The 20379-nt window shown below is 39.6% G+C and overlaps 1 protein-coding gene across 2 annotated transcripts in view; it reads right to left on the reverse strand.

The window, feature by feature from the left end:
* Window positions 1-1321: 1321 nt before the first annotated feature.
* Window positions 1322-20379, reverse strand: part of LOC133552092 (T-complex protein 1 subunit theta) — a 32546-nt gene continuing 13488 nt past the window's right edge. Inside the window, exons 6-16 of one of the 2 annotated variants that reach the window (XM_061899414.1) lie at window positions 18608-18669; window positions 18400-18537; window positions 14472-14650; window positions 12434-12500; window positions 8695-8782; window positions 8498-8613; window positions 8359-8430; window positions 8129-8293; window positions 3740-3859; window positions 3496-3606; window positions 1322-1551 (exon numbers count right to left, since the gene is read on the reverse strand). In XM_061899414.1, coding sequence (XP_061755398.1) covers window positions 3499-3606; window positions 3740-3859; window positions 8129-8293; window positions 8359-8430; window positions 8498-8613; window positions 8695-8782; window positions 12434-12500; window positions 14472-14650; window positions 18400-18537; window positions 18608-18669 — 1115 coding nt within the window. In that variant the 3' untranslated portion in view covers window positions 1322-1551; window positions 3496-3498. The remainder of the gene's footprint in view (window positions 1552-3495; window positions 3607-3739; window positions 3860-8128; window positions 8294-8358; window positions 8431-8497; window positions 8614-8694; window positions 8783-12433; window positions 12501-14471; window positions 14651-18399; window positions 18538-18607; window positions 18670-20379) is intronic. The other variant, XM_061899415.1, reaches the window with a different exon arrangement.

Here is a 20379-nt window from a genome sequence, read left to right on the forward strand (position 1 = left end):
ATGGATGTGGAGCGGGTCTAACATGATACTGTGAAAGTTCAATCCACAATGGATCCAACACAGTCGCGAGAGTCCAGTCCAAAGCGGATCCAACACAGCAGCGAGAGTCCCGTCCACAGCGGAGCCAGCAGGAAACCATCCCAAGCGGAGGCGGATCTACAAATACTAAGCATGCACTAATTATTTTGCCAAGCGAGTTTGACCCGACAGTAATTCAAGGAAATACGGCACCTGCAAAAATCTTCTCCCTGAAAGAGACCTGACAACATGGCTGCCCATCTGCGTCCTAACTTTTTCTCCTGAGCGCCGCACACTGAAAAATGTCAAAAATGCTGGGAATAATTTCATATTTTTACCTTTTTTTTTTAACACTTAAATCTTGAGATCAACTTCAGATTTATCTGTCCATGTAAAGTGAAGTGAATTAGTGAATTATATTTATATAGCGCTTTTCTCTAGTGACTCAAAGCGCTTTACATAGTGACACCCAATATCTAAGTTCCATTTAAACCAGTGTGGGTGGCACTGGGAGCAGGTGGGTAAAGTGTCTTGCCCAAGGACACAACGGCAGTGACTAGGATGGCTCAAGCGGGAATCGAACCTGCAACCCTCAAGTTGCTGGCACGGTCACTCTACCAACCGAGCTATGCCCATCCATCCATTTTCTACCGCTTATTCCCTTTCGGGGTCGCGGGGGGCGCTGGCGCCTATCTCAGCTACAATCGGGCGGAAGGCGGGGTACACCCTGGACAAGTCGCCACCTCATCGCAGGGCCAACACAGATAGACAGACAACATTCACACACTAGGGCCAATTTAGTGTTGCCAATCAACCTATCCCCAGGTGCATGTCTTTGGAAGTGGGAGGGGCCTATCCCCAGGTGCATGTCTTTGGAAGTGGGAGGAAGCCGGAGTACCCGGAGGGAACCCACGCATTCACGGGGAGAACATGCAAACTCCACACAGAAAGATCCAGAGCCTGGATTTGAACCCAGGACTGCAGGAACTTCGTATTGTGAGGCAGACGCACTAACCCCTCTTCCGCCCCAGTAAAATGTATTCATGTTTAATGCACTTTTTGTTCAAGAAAAACTTTTTTATGGCAAAAACACCAAAGATGTATTTCCCAGGAAGATTTTTTTCCAAATGGAATATTTGATGTGACGTAATTGAAGCCTTAAAGAGGTCAATAATAAACATTGATTTTAAGTCATTATTTTAAAGGCCTACTGAAAGCCACTACTAGCGACCACGCAGTCTGATAGTTAACTTGCTTAGTTAAGATGTATTTAATCTGATATACTGTAAAAACAAAATAAATGTCAGCGCAAGTGCCGTTTATTTGTGAGGAACAACGTAAGAAGCCATCAGAGCTCTTCCCTACTGTTGCTGTGAGGACCGTTTACAAAAGAAACTTAACTGCTGCATGTTAAATAAACGAGGAGTGGGGGAAAAAAAAAAAATAAAAAAAAGTAGATGCTCAGTCGTCTTCATCCATGTCCTTCTTGCCCTGCGGAGGTTTGGGTCCTCCGGCCGGCTTGGCCATGATGATCTGCAAAGACAGCGAGCAGAAGAGTCACACATGACCCCACACACTTGTCTTCAAAGAGCCGACACCACCTGATAGAGGAGCAGGTTGGATAAAATCAAAGTGTGTCGTGTTTCAAGAGGAACTTTGCCTACAATCCCCATGTAAGACAAGAACACTTCTTTCTTTTTTATACATTGCAAGTCATGCGATCCAACAAGTACGAGGTGGCTGACAATGCAGCTAAAGGAAGTACATTATTCCCTCACAACCATCCAGACCTGAATATGAACAAGTGTTAAGGATGTAGCTAATAGACGCGCTATGGCCGAGGAACTACTTTTAGCGCATATTGACATATTGGGCTGCTGCATCGCTTTTGAGTTGGTGAAAGTCAATTCTAGTTTACAAATCATGCCTCACCTGGATAGTATGTTGTGGACATAAACCTATAAGTTGACGTCCAACTTAGACCCAGACATGGCGCAAAAGACACAAAAAGAAACCTATTTATTTGTAACCTTTGTGGGGATTTTGAATCGTTCATGTAAAGGGGGAAGATATAAACATCCCGTCAATCCCAGTGACAGCAGACATTGTACAGTAAGTGATTGTTTGTATATTTGGTTGAGCACTTAGTAGTACTGCTACATGATGCATAGTGGTTCAGTAAAGTTTAGCACACAGCTTCTAAAACGTACAATTTTTTTTGCATTTAATATTTCTGCACCATTTTTTTTGTGTTAATTTTGTGTACACTTTTTCTGGACCAAATTAATGAAAAAATAATTTAAATTACATTTTTCAGGACCAATTTTTTTACAATGAATTTTGTATACAATGATTTTTTTTTTACAGTGAATATATATTTGCATCAATTGTTTTATATATATATATATTACAATTGTTCTGCACTTTTTTTTTTACAGTGAATTTTGTACACATTTTTTACAGCACCAAATTATTGTACAGTGATTATCTTTTTAAATGTATTTTTTTACTCTGTACTGATTGTTTTTTTCAGATTTTTTTTTTTACACTGAATACTGTTACATTATTTTTTTTTACATGGAAATTTTCTGCACCAATTTTGGGGGTATATTTATTTTTTATAGTGCATCAATTTTTTTAATACACTGATTTTTTTTTAAATTAAATTCTTCTGCATCCAATGTTTTTGCATTTAATTTTTTTTTTTACACATTTTTACTCACTGAATTTTGAATCTCTTTTTAAACAAAAACAATTTTTTCAAACAAATATTTCTAAGTATTTTCACCAATGTAATTGTCAACATAATTTAATGTAAAAAAAAATTCAGTTCAGAAAATTCAAATAAATCCACTATTCATCATCCTCTTTATATTCAGGCTCAAAAATAAAAATTTCTGGATCACAATTTGTCCTAAAGTAGTCTTTGTTGCCTCTCAAGTCTGCCATGATTAGTCGTGTTGTTGAAGGGAAAGTGAACGTTGTGATGAGTCTGTGAACTGAATATGCTTAAAATGATCAGAATATGTAATTACTACATTAAAATGACGTGTATATTTACAGTTTGTGTATAAAACCTTGGATGTTTCTTTGGGTGCATTATAGGCAAATCTCAATAGCTCCATTGTTAGCTGACCTTTGCTAGCATTTATTTAGGAGTTAAAATGCATTAAAAAAAACAAGTGTTCTTATCCCTCATTAGGATTGTGATGGATAAGACAATGTAAAAAAAAAAAAAGTGCAGTTCCCTTTTAAAGTATTGGTGAGCAGAAATGTGCTGCATCAGCACAACCTGCAAGGAGACCTTTCATTCAGAGTTCCCATGCAGCACATGCGGCATGCAGTCACACCATGACCTAAGTTTTGTTGACATTTGCTGGTGTTAGTGGTGACTACGTGGCACACTCCACAGTCCTGTGAGCGAGTGAGTACACCTGGGCAGGTGGACAGAAATCACACGCACATTCCAGGACCTACTGACTAGTGGTGAGTGTCAAATTGATCGGGCGCCTCGTCCCAGTCGTCTTTGTCCCAGTGGCCCCTCTGCTGGGGAGTCTTGGGGCCCCCCGCGGGCTTAGCCATGATGATCTGGACCGTACACACACGCTGACGTTATTCACTGGCAGAAACAACCTTGGTGGGACGCGACCGTCTCATGTCTCTCATGGGCCAAAGGTGGAAGTGGAGGTGAGCGGCAGGTAAGGTAAGGTAAGGTACACACCTGGTCCACTCGGAGGACTGTGATGGCGGCGTTGGTGGCCAGCTTGATGCCCCAGTGTTTGACCAGGTATGGCTCCAGGATTCCGCCCTCCACGACATCCTTCACCGACGGGCCTTCTCCCTAAAAGGTCAAATATTAACACCTGGTCATTATTTTACACTAAAAGACAACAGGTTCCTTGAGCAAAACGTGAGTTCAAAAATTCAGTGTAGAAATCTTCATTGTTTCAAAAGTCAAGAGCCACTTTTAGTAAATGAAGACCGGAGCAATGGATCCTGTCTCTGAACCAGCCAATAAGTTGCTTCAGTCTTCATTTACCAGAAGTGGGTCTGGACTTTGAAGCAGCAAATATTCATACACAAGTTTGTTTTTTAAACAGAATATGTCGGCAATGAATTTTGGATACACTTTCTTCCACTGAATATTTGTGCACTGAATTTTTGTCATACATTGATTTTTTCCACACTGAATTCTTTATACAATGTTTATTTTCCCTTTAATATTTCAGCACCATTTTTTTCCACACTGAATTCTTCATGCAATGTTTTTTTCTTTACATTTAATTTTTCCTGCGCCAAATTTTTTACACTAAATTTTGTGCACAATGATTTTACATTGAATATTTCTGCATCATTTTTTTTTACATAAAATTTTTCTGAACTAATTTTTTTTACAGTGAATTTTGTATACATTTTTTCAACATAATTTTTCTGCATCAATTTTACACTGAATTTTTATAAGCAGATTTTTTTAAATATAATTTATCCACGCTAAATTTTTATACAATATTTTTCAAATAGTATAATTTTGCATCAATTTTTTTTAACAACTTTTTTGCATACATTTTTTTTTTACAGTGAATTGTGCATTCATTTTTTAACAGATTTTTTTTACCGTGATTTTTTCTCGCACATGTGATTGTTCTGCAACAATTTTATTTTTTCATTATTTTTTTTAAATGAATTGTCGGCAACACATTTTTGTACTCTGTACTCATTGGTTATTCAGAAACATTTTTTTACATATAGTGAAGTATGGCTTCACGGTGGCAGAGGGGTTAGTGCGTTTGCCTCACAATACGAAGGTCCTGCAGTCCTGGGTTCAAATCCAGGCTCGGGATCTTTCTGTGTGGAGTTTGCATGTTCTCCCCGTGAATGCGTGGGTTCCCTCCGGGTACTCCGGCTTCCTCCCACTTCCAAAGACATGCACCTGGGGATAGGTTGATTGGCAACACTAAATTGGCCCTAGTGTGTGAATGTGAGTGTGAATGTTGTCTATCTGTGTTGGCCCTGCGATGAGGTGGCGACTTGTCCAGGGTGTACCTGCCTTCCGCCCGATTGTAGCTGAGATAGGCACCAGTGCCCCCCCACGAACCCAAAGGGAATAAGTGGTAGAAAATGGATGTATATATATATATATATATATATATATATACATAAATATGTGAATATATGTGTATATATGTACACGTTTGTATATATATATATATAAATACATATATATATGAATTGGCAACACTAAATTGGCCCTAGTGTGTGAATGTTGTCTGTCTATCTGTGTTGGCCCTGCGATGAGGTGGCGACTTGTCCAGGGTGTACCCTGCCTCCCGCCCGATTGTAGCTGAGATAGGCGCCAGCGCCCCCCGCGACCCCAAAAGGGAATAAGCGGTAGAAATGGATGGATGGATGGATGGATAGTGAAGTATATATTTTTTTATATAGCACTTTTCTCTAGCGACTCAAAGTGTTTTACATAGTGAAACCCAATATCTAAGTTCCATTTAAAGCAGTGTGGGTGGCACTGGGAGCAGGTGGGTAAAGTGTCTTGCCCAAGGACACAACGGCAGTGTCTAGGATGGCAGAAGCGGGAATCGAACCTGCAGCCCTCAAGTTGCTGGCACGGTTGCTCTACCAACCGAGCTATACCGCCCATATATTTTTGGGGGGGAGTCACTAGAGAAAAGCGCTATATAAATATAATTCACTTCACTTCTGCACAAATTTTTCGGCGCATTCAATTTTTTAATCAATTTTTTTTTACAGAGAATTTTTTTGCACTAACATTTTTTACAGTAATCCCCCCCGCCACATTTTTTACTCACTGAATTTTTAAACTGTTTTTTTTAACAAAAATACATTTTTTAACAAATTTTTGTAACAATTTTTTTGCACTAACATTTTTTACACTAATTCCCTCGCCACAAAATTTTTTACTAACTGAATTTTTAAACTGTTTTTTTTTAACAAAATACATTTTTTAACTAATTTTTGTAACAATTTTTTTGCACTAACATTTTTTACACTAATTCACCCGCCACAAAATTTTTTACTCACTGAAATTTTAAACGTTTTTTTTTAACAAAAATATTTTGACTAATTTTTGTAACAATTTTTTTGCACTAACATTTTTTGCACTAATTCCCTCGCCACAAAATTTTTTACTCACTGAATTTTTAAACTGTTTTTTTTTAACAAAAATACATTTTTTAACTAATTTTTGTAACAATTTTTTTGCACAAACATTTTTTACACTAATTCCCCCCGCCACAAAATTTTTTACTCACTGAATTTTTAAACTGTTTTTTTAACAAAAATAAATTTAACACATTTTTGTAACAATTTTTTTGCACTAACATTTTTTACACTAATTCACCCGCCACAAAATTTTTTACTCACTGAAATTTTAAACTGTTTTTTTTGACAAAAATATTTTGACTAAGTTTTGTAACAGTTTTTTTCCCCCGCCACAAAATTTTTTACTTACTGAATTTTTAAACTGTTTTTTTTTAACAAAAATACATTTTTTAACTAATTTTTGTAACAATTTTTTTGCACTAACATTTTTTACACTAATTCCCTCGCCACAAAATTTTTTACTCACTGAATTTTTAAACTGTTTTTTTTTTAACAAAAATACATTTTTTAACTAATTTTTGTAACAATTTTTTTGCACAAACATTTTTTACACTAATTCCCCCCGCCACAAAATTTTTTACTCACTGAATTTTTAAACTGTTTTTTTAACAAAAATAAATTTAACACATTTTTGTAACAATTTTTTTGCACTAACATTTTTTACACTAATTCACCCGCCACAAAATTTTTTACTCACTGAAATTTTAAACTGTTTTTTTTGACAAAAATATTTTGACTAAGTTTTGTAACAGTTTTTTTCCCCCGCCACAAAATTTTTTACTTACTGAATTTTTAAACTGTTTTTTTTTAACAAAAATACATTTTTTAACTAATTTTTGTAACAATTTTTTTGCACTAACATTTTTTACACTAATTCCCTCGCCACAAAATTTTTTACTCACTGAATTTTTAAACTGTTTTTTTTTTAACAAAAATAAATTTTTTAACTAATTTTTGTAACAATTTTTTTGCACAAACATTTTTTACACTAATTCCCCCCGCCACAAAATTTTTTACTCACTGAATTTTTAAACTGTTTTTTTAACAAAAATAAATTTAACACATTTTTGTAACAATTTTTTTGCACTAACATTTTTTACACTAATTCACCCGCCACAAAATTTTTTACTCACTGAAATTTTAAACTGTTTTTTTTTGACAAAAATATTTTGACTAAGTTTTGTAACAGTTTTTTTCCCCCGCCACAAAATTTTTTACTTACTGAATTTTTAAACTGTTTTTTTTTAACAAAAATACATTTTTTAACTAATTTTTGTAACAATTTTTTTGCACTAACATTTTTTACACTAATTCCCTCGCCACAAAATTTTTTACTCACTGAATTTTTAAACTGTTTTTTTTTTAACAAAAATACATTTTTTAACTAATTTTTGTAACAATTTTTTTGCACAAACATTTTTTACACTAATTCCCCCCGCCACAAAATTTTTTACTCACTGAATTTTTAAACTGTTTTTTTAACAAAAATAAATTTAACACATTTTTGTAACAATTTTTTTGCACTAACATTTTTTACACTAATTCACCCGCCACAAAATTTTTTACTCACTGAAATTTTAAACTGTTTTTTTTGACAAAAATATTTTGACTAAGTTTTGTAACAGTTTTTTTCCCCCGCCACAAAATTTTTTACTTACTGAATTTTTAAACTGTTTTTTTTTAACAAAAATACATTTTTTAACTAATTTTTGTAACAATTTTTTTGCACTAACATTTTTTACACTAATTCCCTCGCCACAAAATTTTTTACTCACAAAATTTTTAAACTGTTTTTTTTAACAAAAATACATTTTTTAACTCATTTTTGTAAAAATTTTCCTGAACTAAATTGTCAGCATAATTTAATGTAGAAAATTCAGTTCACAAAAAGAGTTACATAAATTCAGTGTCAGTTAAAAAATATTTTTTAGTAAAGAAATAAATTTTTTGCGAAGATGTCCCCCGATAAACGCACCTCGATATCAAAGCCGATGTTCTTGTTCCCCTCGTGATGCGCTGAGTACATTTTGGAGATGACCTCGTTGGCCTTCACGCCAGAGTTCTCGGCCAGGGCGCGCGGAAACGCCTCAAAGGCCTCTGCAAACTTTTTGATGGCGTACTGATCCAGACCCGGGCAGGTCTAAGGAGAGAGACGTTAAACAAGCGGTGACGATGAAGAAGGTCGTGAACAGTAACGCTGCGCACCTCTCCATACGAGGTTATCTGCTTGGCCAGCTCGATCTCCGTGGCCGCTGCTCCAGGTAACAGACGCTTGTCCTGGGAAGGGAGAGGCCATTTTAAACGTGGCGTGAGAAGGCACAGCACATTCATTCCAACCACTCACCCTGACCAGGACCTTGAAGGTGTTGACTCCGTCGTCAACGGCTCGCTCCACGTCGTCCATCAGATTTTCAGTGGAACCCCTGATCACCACGGTGGAGATGGCGCCGTCTTCCTTCTCTGCTCAGTCACACGATAAATAGGAGTTCAGCACCGGGCAGGTTGAGCTGGTAACGTACCGCAGGAGCTGAAAAGACGCACCGTGTTTGAAGACCACCACCTGTGTGTCTCCCACCTCCGTCAGGTAAACGCTGTCACAGTGACCCATCTCCTCAGGGGTGGGTGCGGTCTGGCAAGTGCGGAAGACAACATTTCCATCAAATAATCACTTTTTTTTTTTTTTCTGAACACAAGAAAAAAATGCTGAAAACATTACATTACATCTATTTAGAATAGAATAGAATGGACTTTATTGTCATTATATTTGCATATGAGGAGATTAAGTACTCCAACTTAAGGTGCAGTAGTGGGAACAAATATGGGGTAAAAATTAGGGATGCACCGAAATGAAAATTTGTGGCCGAAGCCGAATAAAATTTAAACGCTTGGCCGAAGGCCGAATACCGAATAATGAATGCAGTTTTTCACAATTTTTTTTATATTGCATAAATAGTCTAGAAACATCTTTAGACATGTTTTTCAAATAAAGTAATTTTTTATTGAATATGGGCATTTTTTTAATATTCCAGTAGCCTTTGCTTTTCAAAAAAAGCACAAAGTTTTTCATTTATATTAGGCCTTCAAACAAAACATGCATTCCAAAAAAAATAAATAAAGTACATTAAAGTGGATAAACCCACAACAAATTAACTATTGTCCTTTTGGCAAAAGTATGCTTAGCCACAGTAGATATGCTAATAATGTAAACAGAAGGCTCAAGTAAATCTCAATAAGTGTGTGCTTGTAACCTCATACACTTATACAGGTAGCCTACACAACAGGCTAATAATGTAAACAGAGGCCCCACTAAATCTCAATAAGTGTGTGCTTGTAACCTCATACACTTATACAGGTAGCCTACACAACAGGCTAATAATGTAAACAGAAGGCTCAAGTAAATCTCAATTAAGTGTGTGCTTGTAACCTCATACACTTATACAGGTAGCCTACACAACAGGCTAATAATGTAAACAGAGGCCCCACTAAATCTCAATAAGTGTGTGCTTGTAACCTCATACACTTATACAGGTAGCCTACACAACAGACTAATAATGTAAACAGAGGCCCCACTAAATCTCAATAAGTGTGTGCTTGTAACCTCATACACTTATACAGGTAGCCTACACAACAGGCTAATAATGTAAACAGAGGCCCCACTAAATCTCAATAAGTGTGTGCTTGTAACCTCATACACTTATACAGGTACACAACATATCCCAACGTCACCGCGTCAAAAAATTGCGTCACACGCCACTATTCGGCCTTGTTTTTAACTCATTCCACCGAAGGCCGAATGTGGCTTTTTTTGCCATATTCGGTTACCGATTAATCGGTGCATCCCTAGTAAAAATAAATAACACAAGAGCTTGGGCTGGGCGATATATCGCAGATTTGTCTCTGTGCGATATAGAAAATGAATATATCGTAATATTCGATTATATTTTCTCACACCGTTGCTTTAAGCTGCATGCATTACATTACTGGCGTGTCTCACTCCTTCACGTCTAACCTTCTCGCAGAGACACAAAATAAGCCCGCCTTCTTACATACGTCACATACTGTCGCACATGTAGCGTCACACGCTCTCGCCGAGAGTTAATAGCTAACGTTAGCTGAGGCAGGTGGAGTTGCATTTAGCTACAGGCATAACACAACAGGCGTTTCTCAGTCCTCCTCGTCTCTCATTCTCACAGATACGGAAAACAAGCCCGCCTTCTTACATACGTCACATACTCTCGCGAGTCTAGCGTCATAGCTTTCGCCGATCAGAGAGAGAGAGATGGTGCGAAACTTATCACAGATGGAGGAAGAACAATAAATGCCCAACATAAAGAGCAGGGGGTCCATCATCTGGCGGTGGTTTGGCTCCAAGTGGGAAGATATTCAGCAGACAACAGCAATATGCTGTTCAATGTACATACTATGATGATGAACCTGTGTGATGACTGTATTATGTTGATATATTTGTACCATGAATTGATTAACGTGGACCGCGACTTAAACAAGTTGAAAACCTTTATTGGGGTGTTACCATTTAGTGGTCAATTGTACAGAATATGTACTGTCCTGTGCAATCTACTAATAAAAGTATCAATCAATCAATGCAAAGTATGGAGCAGAAGAGTTACTACAAAAAGGTAGCAACACTATTAATTTGTTCTTTCATTTAAAAAGTCACCCGTGAGAGAATGAAGAGTATTTAATGAATACAGTTTTGGTCAATTGACTTAGTTGTGATTTCCCTCTCTGCATGAAAGTTTAAAAGTAGCATATATTAATGCAGTATGAAGAGGAATGTTTTAATGTCGACACAAGGAATCATCATACTGCTGTGATTATATGTATGAAGTGTTCATTCAAGGCCAAGGCAAAATATCATATATCGCAATATGCCTCAGCCTTCCCGGTAAGGTTTATTCAGGTGTACTGGAGAGGAGGCTACGCCGGATAGTCGAACCTCGGATTCAGGAGGAACAGTGTGGTTTTCGTCCTGGTCGTGGAACTGTGGACCAGCTCTATACTCTCGGCAGGGTTCTTGAGGGTGCATGGGAGTTTGCCCAACCAGTCTACATGTGCTTTGTGGACTTGGAGAAGGCATTGGACCGTGTCCCTCGGGAAGTCCTGTGGGGAGTGCTCAGGGAGTATGGGGTATCGGACTGTCTTATTGTGGCGGTCCGCTCCCTGTATGATCAGTGTCAGAGCTTGGTCCGCATTGCTGGCAGTAAGTCGAACACATTTCCAGTGAGGGTTGGACTCCGCCAAGGCTGTCCTTTGTCACCCATTCTGTTCATAACTTTTATGGACAGAATTTCTAGGCGCAGTCAAGGCGTTGAGGGGTTCCGGTTTGGTAACCGCAGGATTAGGTCTCTGCTTTTTGCAGATGATGTGGTCCTGATGGCTTCATCTGACCGGGATCTTCAGCTCTCGCTGGATCGGTTCGCAGCCGAGTGTGAAGCGACCGGAATGAGAATCAGCACCTCCAAGTCCAAGTCCATGGTTCTCGCCCGGAAAAGGGTGGAATGCCATCTCCGGGTTGGGGAGGAGACCCTGCCCCAAGTGGAGGAGTTCAAGTACCTAGGAGTCTTGTTCACGATTGGGGGAAGAGTGGATGGTGAGATCGACAGGCGGATCGGTGCGGCGTCTTCAGTAATGCGGACGTTGTACCGATCCGTTGTGGTGAAGAAGGAGCTGAGCCGGAAGGCAAAGCTCTCAATTTACCGGTCGATCTACGTTCCCATCCTCACCTATGGTCATGAGCTTTGGGTCATGACCGAAAGGATAAGATCACGGGTACAAGCGGCCCAAATGAGTTTGGGTCTCTCCCTTAGAGATAGGGTGAGAAGCTCTGCCATCCGGGAGGAACTCAAAGTAAAGCCGCTGCTCCTCCACATGGAGAGGAGCCAGATGAGGTGGTTCGGGCATCTGGTCAGGATGCCACCCGAACGCCTCCCTAGGGAGGTGTTTAGGGCACGTCCAACCAGTAGGAGGCCACGGGGAAGACCCAGGACACGTTGGGAAGACTATGTCTCCCGGCTGGCCTGGGAACGCCTCGGGATCCCCCGGGAAGAGCTAGACGATGGATGGATGTCATTTATAACATAAAGCTGACACTATGTCTTGATGTTTGTAGCATTTGTTTTTACAAAATAAAAAAAATATCAAAATGTCCTCCACCTAATTTTTTCTGCCTTTTTTTCTTACATTTGTACTTTTGTTTTCATCCCCCATGTTAGGGTCAAGAAAACTGGAGCTGCGGACATGAAACAAAACGGACACTCACCAGCCTGGGCAGAGCTACAGCTCCCAACGTCTTGCATAACCTCCTCAGGTCCCACTTGGAGTTCAGCCTAAAGGAGCACGAAAAGACAATAGACTGACTTTAAAACATTGCTTGATTCACTTTATTATTGTTATATGAATCCTTGTGCACCCCTAGGGCCCAACACGGGCATTACATATATTCCCTATGTGATATGAGTGTTCAAACTGAAGGTTGGCGGGTTTTATTTACTAGTTTTTCTTTTTACTTGCATTGCGTTTTTGATTGCCACGTTATTAGAATAGGATAATAAAAATAAATAAAGACATCTTTCGGCCCCTTTGACTCCCAATATAAGTGGCATTTTTTAACGGACTAATTCACAGAGCTTTGATAAGCGTAAATAAGTTACACTGCCGTTAAAAGGCTGAAATGCAATGAAAATGTTGTTGGGTAACAGTATAAAAGGCTTGTATGAATTAAATAGTTACCGTATTTTCTTGAATTGCCGCCGGGGGCGCTTTTTAATTTAAAACCTCTTCTCACTCCGGCGCTTACCAGAGGCATGCGGTAAATTTAGGCCTGCGCTTATAGATTTGAGTGGGATGTAAGGATACCATCATGAAAAGCACATTTAATAAAAAAACAAAACTTTATTATGGTCTTAACTTTTCTTATAAATTAAGTCCATGCGCAGCTCCTTCTGATCAAAAGCATCGATACTTATCTTTCTTCAGTTTTAAAAGTCTCTCTGTCTCGATGGAGATCTTCCTTTATTACCTCCTGCTTCGATTGAAAGTCCAGTTTAGAAAACTGTTTTATTTTAGATATGTAATCCTCCATGTTAAAAGTGCAAGCGAGAGGAAAAAATAAACGATCGCTGCTCACTCTTGCTGCTTGTTGTCACTTCTTCTGCAGCCGAGTAGTCGCAAGAAGGATCACTAGCGCCCTCTACCACCAGGAGGCGCGAGTCATTTAATGACTCATATTTGACACACGCAGCTACGGTACATTAATAAAACATAACTGCTTACTGTTATTTTTAGCATATTCAATATCTTGGACCTTAAATCCTACTGAATAGCTCTTAATCTTCTTCCCTTTATGTGATTTCAAATGATTGAAATCAGCCTCCTCCATTTTGAAAATGATGACCGAGGAAGCATCACTCGTGATGTGACGAGTTTAACTCGGCGGAAATTCGAGGCATATGCTAATTATTTTGCTAAACGAATTTGACCCGGCGTTAATGCTAAACATGCGCTAATTATTTTGCGAAACAAGTTTTGTTTTTGTTTTATTCTTTTTGATTTCTATTTTACGGTTTTAATTGATTTCACCCTTTTAAATGGTTTTTAATCATATTTTTGGGGGACGGCGTGGCGCAGTGGGAGAGTGGCCGTGCGCAACCCGAGGGTCCCTTGTTCAATCCCCACCTAGTACCAACCTCGTCACGTCCGTTGTGTCCTGAGCAAGACACTTCACCCTTGCTCCTGATGGGTGCTGGTTGGCGCCTTGCATGGCAGCTCCCTCCATCAGTGTGTGAATGTGTGTGTGAATGGGTAAATGTGGAAGTAGTGTCAAAGCGCTTTGAGTACCTTGAAGGTAGAAAAGCGCTATACAAGTACAACCCATTTATTTATTTTTATTTATTTTTATATATTTATCTATTTTTTTGTTTTTACTCAGTCATTGGTGGAGCATAATATTGTTTTTAACATGGCTGTGCAGCACTTTGGAAACATTCTTGTTGTTTAAGTGTGCTATATAAATAAAGTAGATTGGATTGGATTGGATTGACCCGGCAGTAATTCTAGGCAGGCGCATACTATATACCCGGCGGCCATTCAAGGAAATACGGTATATGGTTGCCTTGACGATAAAATCACAAGCATCCATTTCGAGACGTCCCGATACTGCTCGCAGCCACTAGAGGGCATTTTTGCAATAACTATTGTTTTTGGCAACCTTATCTCTAAACATTTGCTAGCATTCTCTAAAGGCAATCCTTTCTAATTCAATTAAATAAATATGACCCAATAGAACACAATGTTCCTACCTGACCACCATGAGCTTGTACTTGTTGGCGTAGTGCAGCGCCATGTCGGCCACTTTGCCGCCCGTGACCACCACGTTGGCGCCCGCCTCCTTGATGGCCTTCACCTGTGCCTCCATCATGTCCTCCTCCCCCTTGCTGAAGTCCATCAGCTCCTTGGCGTTGTTGATCAGCACCGTGCCCTGTGAGTAAACATGAAAGGCGGCTTACGCTTCAAACATTGCTGTTGATTAGGGTTAGGCGGTATGACTAACAATTATTTTCAAAAACGATTTGAACAAAATGTGTCTGCAGACCTTTTTAGAAGTTTGATTTGAGCAAACAAAAAGCCTGATTTCAAAATATTTACATGCACAAAAAAAAATCTGATTAATTTAGTGTTAATTCTCCCAGTTCGCAGCAATACAGTAGAGTTCAGTCAGACAGACATTCTGTGAGTGCCTGCAAGTCTGCCTTGAGGGCAGGATTACCGCATACACCACAAAAAGGTGTATCACTGAAGTTGCTGCTCCTTCTAAATGTTGTCATTCAGCTTCTACGCTAGGCTTTTTTCATCAAACTGCAGTTCAATTCAGATTTTTTGGGCCATATTCGACCTGTATCAAATTTTGTCTTAGACTTCGGCTTCCTTTTTATTGCCATTCAAATTTGAACTCTACAGCACAGATAAGAACGAAATGTTGCTACATAAGCTCATGCTATTTAGGCTAGCTGTATGTACATATTGCATCATTATGCCTCATTTGGAGCTATATTTGAGGTCATTTAGTTTCCTTTAAGTCCTCTTAATTAAATTTATATCTCATGACACACTATCTGTATGTAATATGGCTTTTATTTTTTTGCAGCTCCAGACAGATTATTTTTTGTATTTTTGCTCTCTCTCTCTCTCCCTCACACGCTGCATCCAGCCTTTCCCTCCACCCACATTTAATGCCAAACAAACACCTACCGCGGAATTCGTCCTCGCTTCCTCCCGTGTCGCTGTCTGTCGTTTTTGTCAGTTTCACTTGTATACGGTTCAGAGCGATATGGCTCAATAGCTTCAGTTTCTTCTTCAATTACGTTTTCGCTACCTGCGTCCACACTCCAACCATCCGTTTCAATACAAGCGTAATCTGTTGAATCGCCTACGCCGCTGAAATCCGAGTCTGAATCCGAGCTACTATGGCTATACCTTTCTGTGCGATCCGCCATGTTTGTTTCTGGTGGCTTCACGCTGTGACGTCACAGGATAATTGACGGGTGGATATACCGATGGTGAAACTCAGGCACTTTGAAGCTGTTTTTCAGGATATTGCGTGATGGGTAAAATTGTGAGAAAAACTTTGAAAAATAAAATAAGCCACTGGGAACTGATTTTTATTGGTTTTAACATTTCGGAAATTGTGATAATGTTAACCTTTAACACAAAGAGCCGTCGCCTAAACTAAAGTCTTAACAAAAAAAAAAAGTTTTAACAAGCTGCTCTGCTTAGTTCTGCGTCTGCCTCTGTCAGTATGTCTATGGAGCACCCAGCATTGCCCCACCCACAGAACCATCTGATTGGTTACACAACAGAGCGGTAACAGCCAATCAGCAGTGCGTATTCAGAGCGCATGTAACGTGGAGTGGGCAGAAAGGTGTTTTTAGCAGGTAAGGCAGCGGACTCTCCCCAAATGATAATAAACACTCCCAAGTCAACTACTAATAATATTACTATGAGTAGGGTTGGGTATCGAGTATCGATTGGAACCGGGACTAACCTTCCGATTCTCCCGGAATCGTTCAAAAGTTTAAATTTCAATTCATAGTTTCGATAACCAGTCCGCCGACCGGAAGAAGAAGCCGCTGAACACCAACGAAGAAGCGCCCACCGCCGGAAGTGTTAGCATAGCCGAGCGAGTCAGTCAAGCATGGATAGCGGACGTCGGCGGTCGAAAGTGTGGCTTTATTTTACAAAAAAAAAAAAAAAGAAATATCGGCGAAATGTAACACGTGCGACAGGACTGTTTCGTGCTTAGGAGGGTGCACGTCGAACATGATGAAGCACCTCAGAGTTCATGGAGCACAAATAAATGAGTGTCCCATCTTCGACGCGCTGCGCCGACCGTCCTCCTCTGCCTCTTCCTCTGGCTCCGACGCCCAGCCTGGCACCTCGGTGACTGCACTGCAGTCCGAATCCGGTAAGTAAAACAATATACAGTATATGCAATAAATAATGTGTTTTGCGCCAACGTTGAGGCAGCTAAAAAATTAGCCCACATATTTTTTCATAGACAATTTACAACCTGCTAGCCAGTGCTCAGCGTACTCCGTTCACCGTAGCGGCAATGGGGAAGATGTCTGTGCCACAGAAAGGTCACTGCACACAGTCAAAAGACTGCATCCCTTTTCAGAGGTGGAATCTCCAACATTTAGGTTAGTCAAGCAATAACGTTAGAGCTAAGCTAATTGATACTGGGCTAAACAGTAACAGCAACATTACATGTTTGTTTATGTTTGCAGGGATATGGTGAAAACTCTCAACTCAAAGTACATACCACCTTCCAGGGACTACCTGGCAAACACATTGATGGTACAAAAAGAATCGGAATCGAGAATCGTCAGGAATCGGAATCAAAACAAAGAATCGGATTCGTTCGAATACAAACGATACCCAACCCTAACTATGAGCCTTCCGACGTTCTAGAAACAAGGCGCAGCTCAGCTCGCTCGCAGTCCTTGATGTGATGGCTAATTAGCTTTTAGCGTAACGTTAGCTTACTGTGCGGTGTGTGTTACAGACTGCAAAGCCCTGTCTGAGACAAAGACAAACATTATTCACTTACAGTTAAAAACTAAGTTATTTCACTTGACCTTTTTCTGTGTTGAAGCAGCAAAAAAGGACATTATGTTAAATGAAGAGTTTCTGTTTCTGATAATGTATATCAATCAATCAATCAATGTTTACTTATACAGCCCTAAATCACTAGTGTCTCAAAGGGCTGCACAAACCACTACGACATCCTCGGTAGGCCCACATAAGGGCAAGGAAAACTCACACCCAGTGGGACGTCGGTGACAATGATGTTATATTATAATATATATTAGAATAATATATATTATAATTATATAATAATGTAACTGCATCATAAAGTTGACATGAACTCCATGGTGTTCAGGGATGAATAGTCTCTTTTATTGTTATTGTACTATTTTTTTCAGCTATAGTTACATTAATCATTAGTAATGTAGCAGCCTAGTTTTGAAAAGCAGGGTCCCTGCTATCACATGTTGATATAAATATAACATTTACATAATAATAATCAACTACAGGCTTCCCAAATGCTGTAATACATTAAGCATGATGAGTTGAACATATGCCAGCATGTGGCATAAAAATGACATACTTAGTATCACAGGTAACTACGACTGTTTTTTTACTTAATGGAAAAAATATTGAGATATATATTGTATATCGCCATTCAGCAAATTGAGCAGAAAACACAACCAAAAATTTTAGGCTTCTTCACGCGACAAAGCCGGCCTACTTCACCACAGTCTCAATCTAATCCAATCCACTTTATTTGGATAGCACATTTAAACAACATCAATGTTTCCAAAACATTGATGTTGTTTAAATATAGTCTATTGCCCCCCCATGCTGTGGTGGCAGCGACATGGTGGAGATGTGATGGCGACGATCCTTAAACCAACCCACGCCTTTCCCTTGTCTGTCCGCCGGAGGGACACCACATTAAATTTTCTGGGGGAAACACTGAAGATGTAACGAGGACTTTCCCACTTTCTCAGTAAAAAATCCGGCCTCTGGGGCATTCCAGTTTAAATCCCCGACTTCCCAGTACAAATGTAACGCACCGTGTGACTTTGAAACTGCATCCTGAATCTTCCAACCGTGGCAAACATTTCAGACTTCAGGCATGAAGTGTGAAGCTCGGGGCTCGCTCACCTTGGTCTCCGTGACCATGCAGTCAAAGGGGCAGGAGAAGACGGCGATCTTGGCGTCCTTAACCGAAGTGATGTCTCCCTCCAACTCCTTTTTGAACACCATGCCGTGCAGCACGGAGGAGGCCGTCACTCCACAACCCTGAAACAGACAAACGTGAACTCAGAAGGCGGTCGGACAGAACTGGATCCAATCATTGGAGGATACTCACCAGAATCTTGCACACTCTGACGTTGTCCACGTTGAAGCTGCCAGACTCTGGCAGGATGGACACTGAAACACAAAGCAAGAAGGTTAAAAAATGGCACATCCGAACTACAAATCGACTGATATTTTTTTTTCCAGTGACGATACCGATAATTATTAGTCAAAATTAAGTGCCATTAGCTCTACTAGATAGATAGATAGATAGTACTTTATTGATTCCTTCAGGAAAATTAAAATTCCAGCAGCAGTGTACAGAGTTGAGATCAATTTAAATAAAAGTAAAAAGTAAATAATGGGGGTTTAAATGGAAACAAAATAGAGAAATATTACAATAAGAATAAAAACTAAAAAGCAACAATGGGAATAACAATATAACAGTAAAATAAGACTATAACAAGACAAAGTAGGCAGTAGTGACCATGTTATGAAAACGTATTGCACTGTTAATGTTTTGCATCCCCTGTCATCCCTGCGCCCCTCGCCCCAGAGAGGAGTTGTACAGTCTAATGGCGTGTGGAACAAAGGAGTTCTTGAGTCTATTAGTCCTGCACTTGGGATGAAGCAGTCTAGAACTGAGCAGGCTCCTCTGGCTACTGATGACGCTATGCAGAGGGTGACTGGCATCATCCAGGATGCTCACTAGTTTGTCAACAGTCCTCTTCTCTGCCACCGTCACCAGTGAGTCCAGTTTCATTCCCATTGTAGAACCGGCCCGCCTGATCAGTTTCTCCAGTCTGGAGCTGTCCTTCTTAGATGTACTGCCCCCCCAGCACACTACCATGTAGAACAGAACACTGGCAACCACAGACTGGTAGTACATCCACAGGAGTTTTCTAGAAATGTTGAAGGAGTGCAGTCTCCTGAGGAAGTACAGCCTGCTCTGTCCTTTCTTGTACTGGTGGTCCGTGTTAACAGTCCAGCTTATTGTCCAACCAAACCCCGAAGTACTTGAATGAGTCCACGGTCTGTACCTCAAATCCCTTGATCACAATAGGTTGTGACCGTGGACTCGACCTCCCCAAGTCAATGACCAGCTCCTTGGTCTTTGATGGATTGAGCTGCTAGTCATCCATACAATTTCTATTCATAAGGAGTCTTCATTCATCACTGCAAGCAACATTTGTAAGTTTTACAACAAACAATTCATACTAACTAAACCTTCACATGTGTGATGTCTTTAGGAGTGTTTTTATGCATATTTGTAAGTGCTATCATAATAAAATCAAGCTAGAATCGTTAGCATTAGCTAATTTACTAACATGTTCGCAAGAGTGTGTTATTAACTAACAATGGCATTCTTTTTGTATTGTTTCAGTTTTACAAATTCCTCAATAAAGTCACCAACATGTCACCGTGGAGTTGTACTGAGTTTGTTTGTTTAGTTGATTGGAGCGCTAGCTTGCGCAGCTAGTGGGTCCATGACGATGACCACTGTTTTGTTTGAGCAGCCGTTTTACTGCCATGTTACAGACAGCGTTTGGAAACAATTAAGGCATGTAAATAAACTATTATGAAATATTTCTGTGCAAAATAACTTATTTCACAACATATATATTTACGGCGGCGATGCTAAAATATGGCAAAATATTTTTTCTGCCAAATTGGAGTGGGTGTGTACACCGGTGCGCTCTATATATCTTGAAAATACAGCAAAATAATAAACTGGGATGCTTCACGTAGATGATAGTTCAGACATTTTTCCAACTGGCTGACATAATTTCTTGCTGGATGTTACAAAAAGTATGAGAATGTGTGAGCTGATGCCTGCTCTTCTTT

Source organism: Nerophis ophidion, linkage group LG04 (genome assembly GCF_033978795.1).
Source record: "Nerophis ophidion isolate RoL-2023_Sa linkage group LG04, RoL_Noph_v1.0, whole genome shotgun sequence".
NCBI lineage: Eukaryota > Metazoa > Chordata > Actinopteri > Syngnathiformes > Syngnathidae > Nerophis > Nerophis ophidion.